Source organism: Quercus suber, unplaced genomic scaffold (assembly GCF_002906115.3).
Source record: "Quercus suber isolate HL8 unplaced genomic scaffold, Cork oak 2.0 scaffold_49, whole genome shotgun sequence".
In the NCBI taxonomy this organism is placed as follows: Eukaryota; Viridiplantae; Streptophyta; class Magnoliopsida; order Fagales; family Fagaceae; genus Quercus; species Quercus suber.
Genome location: NW_027069514.1, coordinates 2,061,920 through 2,073,663, shown reverse-complemented (window position 1 = coordinate 2,073,663; position 11,744 = coordinate 2,061,920). Strand labels below are relative to the sequence as shown.

Sequence of the window (11,744 nt, the reverse complement as noted above, 5' to 3'; positions counted from 1 at the left end):
AACTATGTTGCGGGCAGAGCCAAAAGCTCTGGCTAAGCACAGAGAGAAAGACAAGTCTCCTTCTCCAACCAACAATATTCTTTGCTTCGATGAGTAGTGTTTCTTCCATATCTCAGCTTCTTCTTCTTCTTCATCTTCATCTTCATCGTCTGTGTCACTGTTGTCATCATCATCATGGTCTTCTTTTGATTCCTTAACTTCCTCTTGGTGTTCTTCTTCGTTTCCCATCACAGTGGAGGTGACCAGACGAAAGACTTTTGGTAGGTCCAGAGAGTATTTTTCTTTTTTTCTCTTTTTTTGTTTGTGCTCGTAACAAAAGCAAAAGTCCAAAAGTCATCAAAGTAATGAGATATTGCTTCCTGGGGACCTGGGGTACTGCTTGCATGACAAGCGTCACTGTATTTATTGGTTGGTAAATACATAGCTCGGAGAAATAAAGATTTAAACTATACATCTTTGTTTGAAATACTAAAAGAAGCTACAAAAACCTTGACAATACCTTATTGTATCTTTTCTTTTCTTTTCTTTCCTTGTCCTTGTTTGTATTTTTGATAAATTAATTTTTATTATTCCAAAAATTTAAAAGAATTTGAACTCAGAAATCTTTCGAACCTTTTTCCTCGATACCATGATAATTTATTATTTATCCAAAAAATTTAAATGGTTAGACAACTGTAAATTTAAACACTTAATGGTTAATATCATGATAAATTATTAATTTTTCTAAAGTTTAAATTGTTAAAAAATGGTGAATTTAAACCCTTAATCATAATTCTAATGCATTCTCTACTTTTAGATTGTTAATTTTTTTGTGTTAATTTTTTTGGGGTTCAATTTGATAAATGCCTAGGCCAAAGTTACGTCTAGAGATCCCAAACTTACGTAGGGTTCGTTTTTGTGGAAAACATTTTCTTACATTTTTCGGAGCTTGATATGAAAAAACAATAGCTTTTGGACAGAATTCCGTCCTTAGAATGGAAGCTAGCAGTGTAAAACCATAAAAATCACAAACCAAGAATCTTTCATGTTGTAAATGACAATATTGTTATATGACTATTTAGAATAAAAAAATAAAAAAATAAAAAAATCTATTGACATTCGGAACAAAATTTATTTAGAAAACATTATACAGCTTTTTTCAAGCGTCATAAATTATAACCACATCTATTTACAAAACCTTTTTCTAATTGCTAACCCACTACCTTATCCTCCACTCATTTTCATGGGAAGTGCATCGAGCTAAAAGCCTAAAACTTGTTGATCCTACCTGATCATATTTTTCAGGTGGTGTTTCTCTTTTAGCCTGTAATCCTCCGCACAAACCATGCTCTAATTGTTGACATCTACCAAATGTAGGACTTTTTCATCCAAGAGAGCGTCAATGTTTCAAGGCAAATCTCTAAAATAACCACCAGTAAAAATTCTAACCAGGTAAGAAAGCATAAGGTCACTAGAATTAAGTCAATTAACAACATAAATTTTGCATGTGTAGTCCACTTTCTTACATGAGATAGGATTGTGTGTTTTTTGTGAAACCATAAAACAGCTACTGGGAGGGAGGGAAATCCCATTTTGTGAACGCATTGGCACACAGCCAATAAGACACCTAGAAGGCCAGAAACCCTTCACCTCCTAGGTTCAGTTTGGCTTGCTACTAGCTGGCTCATATTATGTCAGAAAAAACATACCACAAAGCTACCACATTAATGACAAACCTTTCAATGAACAGTTTTGAGGAACAAATCACACAGATAAGCTTGTCATAATACTTGCATAAGAAAGGATTCCCATTTCATCTCTAAGTTAAAATGGGGGGAAAAAGTTGTACATGTACCAAGACTAAGAGTGCATGTTACAGATGGGATAGCAGGTACTTTGCTGGTCTTCTAAGCTCTGCAAAGCTAACTCAATCACATTAGCCATCCACAACTCCCAGGCTCACAGCATTACCTGCACCAAATTTATTCCAATAAGTACCCTATAGCGAATGGCAGCTAAAAAACATCACAGCTTAAGCAGCTAAATGAAAATTTAACAAAGAATGTCAATTGTGTGGGCTTTACTTAAGCTTTACTAGATGTCAGGTAGGAATCCTGATGTGCACTTTCCTCCTTGTGTTGACTTTCCTCCAAGTGTAGATCTTCCCCCTTGCGTTGAATTTCCTCCAAGTGTTTATCTTCCCCCTTGTTTTGACCCTCCATGTGTTCATCTTCCCCCTTGTGTTGACTTTCCTCCAAGTTTTGATCTTTTCCCTTGTGTTGACTTTCCTCCAAGTGTTGATCTTCCCCCTTGTGTTGAACTTCCTCCATGTGTTGATCTTCCCCCCTGTGTTGAATTTCCTCCAAGTGTTGATCTTCCCCCTTGCGTTGACTTTCCTCCATGTCTTGATCTTTCCCCATGTGTTGACTTTCCTCCAAGTGTTGATCTTCCCCCTCGTGTTGACTTTCCTTCATGTGTTGATCTTCCCCCTTGTGTTGATCTCCCCACTTGTGTAGACTTTCCTGCTTGTGTTGACTTTCTAAGTTAGCAGACTCTTTAAGCTTTGCTAGCTCACTTAATATACCTTTGAGGGGCTCCCTAAGCTTGCTTCTCTTAGCCTGTGAGGAAAAATATAGTGAATCATCTTCTGATGACTGAAATGAGAAGCAACTACAGCAACTTGTCACCTCAAATAGTAGCTTTAAAACCACAACACAAGTGAACATAACCATAAACCAGGTTGGTTACACAAAGTCTCTTGAGTTGTTAAATGTAGCACTATAAATTGGGTCTATAGTTCCTTCCCACCCCAAAAATTAAAAAGCCTGAAAGAAGCTTTATAAAAATTAAAAAATAAAAATAAAAACAAAAATAGAGAGTAAACAGCATAGCAGTAGAAAACCGGTACGTGTTTCGATTGCAATACCAGATGCTTCCCTAGGGAACTAACAATTGAATTGTGAGTTGCTGAATTGCATAACACACATTTTTATTATGACAACAGCATTATCAACTGAAAATTTTCACTCATTACTCATTCAAAAGGGATTAAGGGAATGGCATGAATATTAATCCCCAAAGTCGGGAAATACTGACATTTTGTCTTATGCCTTCACATTTAAAATAAAGGATGGCACAGCAAGCATCAGTTCCGCATCTATGGTCATTAATACTGAGCACCAATTTGGCTTATTCATACTTATTTACAAAATATCAGTGGCTCAACAGATATCATCTTTACCTCTGCAGTTATATAGAGCGAGCACAATTTCTGCCTATTTTCTACTTGTTTACTTATCAAACATAAACAACCTTTCCTAAGCATAGAACTAGAAATAAAATAGCAAGCAACACCAGCATGGCAGGCAATCACAAACCCATGCATATCATACCTTCAAGGATGGGACCAGAGAAAAAACTTCCTCATCAGACTCTGGACAAACATTGGCAATCACGCATATCTGCAGTCCAAAAGCTTAAAATAAGAGTGCTGCAAGGCTTTTAAGATTTAAGTGACTCAGGTTGAGATTTAAACCTCACTATTGGAGACACCATATTTTGTGAGACCCCTTATTCTGGTTAAGAAATCAACGGCCGATGGGTGATATAAATAAATGCCACAAAGGAAGCAGTGATCAGTCAACACACGCACACACACACGCACGCACAAAGCAAATCTAAAGAACGAAAAAATTATTGAAAAAAAAAAATTGCTTATAATGAAGTTCAAGGATACTCAAGAACTTGTCTAACAGCCTGGGGATTTGCATAATGGACACCCCTTTTGGCATACTGCAGTCCCTTGTCAAATGGTCTGGAAACAAACAACATGCTATAACACTTAATATATATGTATTAAATTTCTATTCAATAAAAATATCATAAAATTTGTCCCTCACACAGGGAGTCTAAATTCTGGATCTTTTGATAATATGGGCAGCTGATCCTGGATTCCTTGTAAAATATCAAAAGCCTCACAATCCATCATGCATTTGACATTCTCTGGTAGATCTGCATATGCCACCATAGATAAGTAACAACATGGAGTTCACAAAATTCAAAGGACATCCCCCACTTAAGAGATAAGTCTAGAAATAAGTTCTCCAAAACCAGAAAAAATCCATGGTATACAACCATAAAATCTACAGTATTAACAAATAAAACATTCAAACACATAAAGAGGCAAAATTTTTCCTCATCTCAATAAAATAATAAATAGAATGCCTTTAAACCAAAACCATAATTCCAAGTACCCACCCTGCTCAACTTTAAGCTCCAGCGGTTGTGGTTCCTTAAAGACTGTGCTCTTTCCACCATTAGCAATTTTGTCTCCTTTTCCCCCTCCTTTGCCTGAATAGCCTGAAAATTTATTTAAAAAATAAAAATAAAAAGAACAACAAGAAGAGAAGCTCATTCAAGGGAAATCAACAAATGAGGTAATCAATCATAGATTGTGCAGAGAAAGGTAAAATCAACACAAACAGGCAATAACCAAACAAAACAATAAAGAAAATTGGACCTTTTGGAAACGGAGTGTCATCCTTCCCTAAAGATTTTGGTAAAGAACTAGTTTTATATTCAGGTGAACCTATAAAAGCAAGACCACCCATTAGAGAGGATTAAAGAATATGGATAAGTTTCCCTCAACCAACCATTCAAGATTAAGAAGATAAGTATATTCGCTAAAGGAAGAGAAGAAAACGTTAACCTTCAAAATTGAACTGAACTTTCCTTGCACTCTTTTTTGTTGAGCTGTCATCCTTCCCTTTCAACTTATCTTCCTTTCCCTTTGATCTCAAGGGTGCTACACCCATGAATTTACACATTAAAAAAAGAGTGTATTCAAAACATTGTAAGTTCTAAACAAAGGTTCAGCGCTCCTACCAATACCATTTGGGCAATAACACAAATTTAAGAGAACTGAGATATAGTAGAGAAGAAAAGCGAGGAAACCAAATCAAACAAACTCCAAACAAGACATCATTAAATTTGTGATCATAATCTCACTTAAAAATAAAATTTTCCAACTGGGGTATATAACCTGTATACTTAAACGGTTAAACTGCTATCCCAAATCAATGTAAAACTATTGTGTTCTTACAAATACAATTACTCTTTACTCATCCAAAAATAAAAATTCCCAACATGGGCTACCAACATTTGCCTAAACAACATTTGAAAGGATCATATCTGCATGCCATGACCAGGCAGAGATTTTCTAGGCACTATACTGTATACACCTTCTAAATTTGGAATTGCTTCTAAATCAGTCCCTTGATTTTTTTACAACCTTCAAATTTACATTATCAACTACTATAACAATGTCAACGTGCTCTTCCAATATGGTCCATCTGTTAACCAACATAAAAATGAGGTCTTTATTATATTTTTTGACATCTTTTTTGAGGTGGGATTTTAAGTTTGACACGCAAAATACCTATTTAAAAGCAAACACAAAAATAAAAAATACAACATCTTCAGATACCCCTAATGAAAAATAAAAAATAGCCCATGAAAAGTACAGTGATTAATAGAAGGAAAATACAAGAAAGAAAGAGTTTTATTTGAAAGCAGACAATGGTGGAGATACATAGAAGCAGAAAACCCTTTACCTCCTTTCTCCATGGCTACTTGTATATCTGCAATCACAAAACTTACTACTTTAAAACAATGTACATGCATAACACAAAAAACCCACATACAAAAACAAACCCTTTTCCCCAAACAACAACAATAGCTTTTACTTTACTTTTTACATGAAAACTCTTCAAAGACCCAAAAATGGCCTAAAGTAAAAGAACAAACACACCCAGAAAAATAAATGAAAATCAAAGACAAAACCATGAACCAGGAACAAGAACAAGGTACCTGGGAAAGAGAGCAAAGCAGAGACAGTGGCAAAGAGTGATCGGTCAAAATGGAGGAGAGGAATGGCCGAATGGGAGATACAGAGCACTCAGCAACAGTAGCAGTTTTCTATTTCGACGCTTTTTTTGGCTTTTGTTTTTTCACTGTTTTGCGCGTTGTATAATTGATCGTCCTGTGCCATGATGACGATACTGCCCAGAGTATAAAGATGACGTTCTGCCTTGACGCCAAGGGCATTTGAGACTCTTTGAGGATATTTATACTCTGAGTGGACCTCACATGTCCCGGAGCAAAATCCGCTCCGTTTCGAAATGTTGATACCTGCACACAAATTTTCGCATACACCCTCACACACTCACATCATTTGAATTTGAATAAGAATAAATTTTAGTTGTTATCAAAAAAGAAAAAAAAAAAAAAAAGGATAAATTTTAGTTGCAGTATTCTAGGATTAGATTTTTTTTTTTTTTAAATAATATATTAATAACATTTTTACAATAAATTCTAAAGGGTTTGGTAGACAAAGAAGTAATCTCAGTTATAGTTTTAAATTATAACCAATAACATTTTATTATGTTGGATTTGTTGTGAAAGTAGCACTTTTTTTTTTAATAAAAAGTACTGTGGGGCCAGAAAATCAGGTAACCTCGGCCCACTTCAACCCAGGCCTAAATGACCCACGCCGAGGACGCATGATGGGTCCGAGGATGACCCTATCCTCGGTCGTCCGAGATCTCAGTACGAAGAACCCTGGGCGAACTGTCACCTCGGCATTGAATACGCTCACCTAACCCTTCTGGCCGCATTAATGAGGATGTAACCCCTTGACAGGGCAACATCGATCAGGGTGAACCACTTGAGCACGGATATGACCTTTGATGGGATAGACGGTCAGGGGGAAGGCCAATAGATGACCAACAGGAAGAAGAAGAGAGGGATATATAAGAAATGTGAGCAAAATGTAAAGGGAGGTTTTTGGGAGGAGAGAGGGGGAAGGGAAAGCCTCCTCGGCCATGGTCCGAGGAGCATCCCCCAGTTGTAAATTGTTCTAAGTATTTTTCAAAGAAAGAAAGGAGTTCATGTTTCGTGAACGCCGGCCAGCGCCTAAACCTTCGATCCACTCTCTACAAATTCATTGTTCTGAGTTCGTTGGGCCTTTGACCCATATCTTTTGGGCTTGGGCAACAAAAACAGACCCTACAAGTACATTTCTTAATTGAATTTAAATATTTTGTAGTTTTGAATTTAATTTTTACTGAAGAATATTATATGTGTCTTATCTGTTAACTGTTAATATAAGGATGTGTTTGAATTTAAATGGGAAATCTAATATGTACATTTTTTTTGAGAAGAAATGTTATGTTGCTTTATTAATCATGAAGTGGGAAAGTCCCTACTTAAAAAAGAAAATACATCAGGAGGAACAAACTACATCCAAGCTTGAAAAGGAAAAGAAAGTTTTGCTCTCTAGGTTATGGCATGAGTTACAGCATTACCTTGCTTAACAACATGAGAGGACGATAAACTCTTAAAAGAGTTTTCATAAGACAAAATGTCTTTTATAATGTGACCACCTTGTGAAAATTCCATACCACCACTGTGCAAAGACTTAATGACAAACTCAACGTCCCCCTCAATGACTACTTGGTGAAAACATATTTCGACAGTAAAAACCACTGCACACCTTGCTGCCAGCAGCTCTAAAATCTCAACTGATGGAGGCATCAAGATCTTCTCTGACATAGCAACCATTACTTCACCTTCTGAGTTGTGGATGACCACTCCAATATAGGCATCATTAGATTTTGTAAACCATGCCTCATCAAAGTTTGTCTTCACATTGTCTTGGATTGGAGGAGACTACTTCTGAACTACTTGTCGACGCCTGATGAAGGTAAATCTAATATGTACATAAAATTCCTATTGTTGCCTCACTTAGGCCAATCATGATACATTGACAACAAAAAATTGACAATGTTTCTAAAATTTTTGTATTAAATGAGTGGTTTATGGTTGATATTCTAGGGGAATAGTATGGTATTTGAAGATTTTTGAACACTTCTTGTGGGGTCAAAAAAGCTTGGTGTACCTCTTAAAGACTGTTGAGGTACAAGTTTTTATGTCCTAATTTCATTTGCCCACTTACCAAAAATACCCATGCAAGCGCCATAAATTATTTTGGGCCCTCACAAATACTTCCCACATATTACCCAACTTGGGCCCACACAAATACTTCTTATACCATTACCAAAATTGGGCCACAAAATTATACAATCTCTATAAAAGCCCAAAACTCATCTATTTTGTGGGCAAAACCCAAAAAACCCAAACAAAACCCAAACAAAACCCTTTACAAAGCCCGTTGTTACACAACACTCTTTACAAAGCCCGTGGCTACACGACACTCTTTACAAAAATCGTTGCTACTCTGGACTCTTTACAAAACTAGTTGTTATACAATACTCTTACAAAGCTCGTTGTTACAATACTCTTACAAAACTCGTTGCTACACAACATTCTTTACAAAGCTCATTGTTACACAACAATATTTTTCACAAAATCTCAAAATATGTACAAAAAACCCCAAATGCTCTTTTGGCAACATTTTACAAAAACCATAAATGCTATTTTGGCGACTCCACTGGGGAGCCTACTGAAGACAAGGATTCACCATGCCCCATAGGCTATAGAATAGCCAGCAAAAAGGGACTCAAAACAACAACCATCTAGTGGCACAAAGCCATCACAACCCAGTTGTAAAAGATGAACAACCTGACCAACTTGAAGTCAACCAAGAGAGTTCTGACCAATGATTCTCTTTCCTCCTGGAAACGATACAAGGGATGCAACAAGCTCAGTCCAAACTTGCTGAATCTATGAGAGTCTTGAGAGAGGCTTACTTCAGCCATCACCTGAAGGTCCAGATCCTAGAACACAGCAAGAGAGAGGGTTAGCTACTGGAAATCCTCCATCTGGTAAGCAAAATGTCTCTCCTCCTAAATTTGTTACATTATCTGACCTTACTTCTTTGTTGGAAAAGGAAAGAATCAACACCACTCATAACTACCAAAATGACTCTCACTACTCACCACATACACTATATCTATGAGCATATCCTGGTATGATAGTGATCTTGTTGCCCTAGTTGGAATCTCTCTCTCTCCCTTCATCTCACATTAAGTTTTCTTCATTATTTGTTATAATGGACTCCATAGTGTTTGTTTATTCCTTTACCATTGAAGGCTATAATGTATTTGTTACTATAGAGTTTTCCCCTCATATTATCATATTGGAGGAATTTTTCTCGATGGATCCTATGGATGATGATTTTGGAGATGTAAGCACTCTTCTTAATTTATGAAATAACTAACAGTTGGAGGTTTATTCAGTTCTATCTTATTGTACTACTGAAATATGTTACCGTTTGCACATTTTACTGCTAGAAAATTTTTTGGGGGTGAAAAAATTTTTCGTCCGACAAATGTGTTTGTTGTTGGATTGGGGGCCAAATCGTAACTCGACAATGGGCTTGAAGCACAGCCCAAAAGCTATTGGTGAAACTTTTGAGAGATTCGCATTTTTTTATGATTTGGCCTAGGTTAGGCCCGGCAAGGATTATAGGAAGGCCCAAGACATTTCTTACAACAAACAAGTTTGCACAAATGGAAAAGCCCACTGCAATAAAGAAACATCCTAGCAGTAAAATATTCTAGCAGTAAAATGTTCCAACGGTAAAATATTTCAGTAAAAAAATAAGACAAAACCGAATAAACCTTAAGCCATTAGTTATTTCATAAATTAAGGAGAAAGTTTACATCTCCAAAATCATCATCCATAGCATCCATCAAGAAAAGGTCCTCCAATTTAACAATATGAAGGAAAAACTCTAGTCACAATTACATTATAGCCTTCAATAGTAAATAAATAAACAAACATCATAGACTCCATTATAGCAAATAATGGAGAAAGTTTAGTGTGAGATGAAAGGAGAGGTAGAGATTCCAGCTCGCACAGCAAAATCACTATTATGCTAGGGTATGCTCATGAAGATAGTATATATAATGAGTAGTGAGAGTCATTTTGGTAGTTATGAGTAGTGAGGGAGTATTTAGCAATGCTGCTGGGACTTTCTGCTGAGGGTTGGATAAGTGTTTATAGGTAGCGATATGAAGGGCATTTATGAGTTAAGGGTTGAAGAGCTTAGTTTCTATTTTGGAAACTAAAAACTAAGAAGCTTAGAACTTCATTAAAAGCTTAAGAAGATGATTAGAGGGAGAGAAAATAGAGAAGTATTTGTTCTTCCTTATTGGTGTGCTTTGGTGTGCTAATGAGGGGCTCTATTTATAACTGAGTTTAAGGTGGTATTTAATAACGAATCTCAGTCAAAATCTATCACAATTAGCAACAAATCTTCAAAAAATCCATCCTAGGATTTGGTCGAAAATGGTGCTTAGTTCATGAACTAGAAAGCAAATATTTTGGCAAGGTAGTGAGCTATTCATCAGTGATTCCAGAAGCTTCCAAGGTCTGGTTATGGCTGCCTTTTGTTCCTTGACTAAATTTGTTGGAGAACAGAAGGAGAGTGACTGACTTCAGTCTTCACACATTAGCAAAGCTTTATGGCTTGTCAATCATCATCAGAAATCAGCTTGCCAAGAAAGGGTCTAATATCAACTTGACATGTGTCCCTCTGAATTGATTTGACAAGTTGAAGGTGATTGCAGTAGGTTCCAGCTGTTAGTCTGGTAGTGCTGACTTGACAAGTTAAAGGTGATTGTAGTGGGTCCCAATTGTTAGTCTAGTTGTGCTGAAATTTGAATTGTGACCGGCCTAATCATTTTAGTCACCCACATGAGATTTAGTTGATGAGATTTGGCATATGGGCTGGACTGTTTCGGTTAGGCCTTGTTATTGGGCTTCTTGGACTTGCACATCCCTACAAAATAAATAGTCTTGCCATGAGTTTGTAATATACATGGGCTTTTATAGTTGCCATTTCTTATGAAAAAAATAAGTATAATTCCCATAAATTTTGTAGAAGAAATAGTTTTAAGAGATAGGTAATATGTCATAAATAACTTATGTTTCTCATGAGTTAGCATATTTGCTAGGGAATTTAGTATATCAAAATATGCTATTGCTTGATAGTGAACTAAAAATTGAATTATCTCCAATTTGTCCATAGTGTCGTCCAAGTCCAGGAAAGTTGTCCCAATTTAAGCAAGTCGTCCAGCATAAGAAGGTCATCATCATGGAAGCACATGGACAACCTCCCAACACTTAGAAACTTTCAGAATAAATTTATGTTCAAGAACTTATAATTCATACCACGTTCTACTATTCCAAAGTACGAGCAAAATCCTTGTTTATTGCTATAACTTCCCACTAAATTCTTAACTTTTATAGTAGTTGTGGAAGATAAGTCTAACTCTTCTAACTTCCATAGCAGTTGTGGGAGTTAAATCTGAACTTTCTTACTTCCATCCATGTTGAGGAAGTTACTAAACAAGTAACCACTCCAAAATTCATTATATAAAGACTCATTCACATCAAATGAAAGTAAGTTTCCACCACTCCTAAAGCTAGAATTCTTGAGTCCTAGAGAAAAAACTAACTTAAGCATCAGAGGGTTCTTGGTCAGTTCACCCCGATCACATTTGATCTTATGTTTCTTTATTTTCAAGCCTTCCAAGCAACTACTAGCCCATTGAAACTCGGAGCATTCAGCCTATTGATTTTCTATGTATCATCATTGCCAAAGGTTAATTTTGGGATTTGAGCATAATATAATACTTTTGCGAAATAATATTTGGACTTTGATAGACTAATTGTTTGCCCAATAGTTTTGGGTTTTTGATAAAATGTTGTCGAAGTGGCATTTGGGTTTTTTTGTAAAA

The 11,744-nt window shown here is 36.2% G+C and overlaps 1 protein-coding gene across 1 annotated transcript; it reads right to left on the bottom strand.

Moving 5' to 3' along the window:
- Nucleotides 1-1,685: 1,685 nt before the first annotated feature.
- On the bottom strand, nt 1,686-6,044 carry LOC112038800 (DNA-directed RNA polymerases IV and V subunit 4). Its single transcript, XM_024071656.2, has 11 exons — nt 5,848-6,044; nt 5,592-5,618; nt 4,688-4,783; nt 4,499-4,567; nt 4,237-4,338; nt 3,879-3,990; nt 3,716-3,793; nt 3,515-3,548; nt 3,372-3,440; nt 2,064-2,597; nt 1,686-1,950 (listed from the first exon to the last, which is right to left on the bottom strand). The coding sequence occupies exons 2-10, from the start codon at nt 5,602-5,604 to the stop codon at nt 2,064-2,066; spliced, it is 1,107 nt and encodes a 368-aa protein (XP_023927424.2). The 5' UTR covers nt 5,605-5,618; nt 5,848-6,044; the 3' UTR covers nt 1,686-1,950.
- Nucleotides 6,045-11,744: the final 5,700 nt, after the last annotated feature.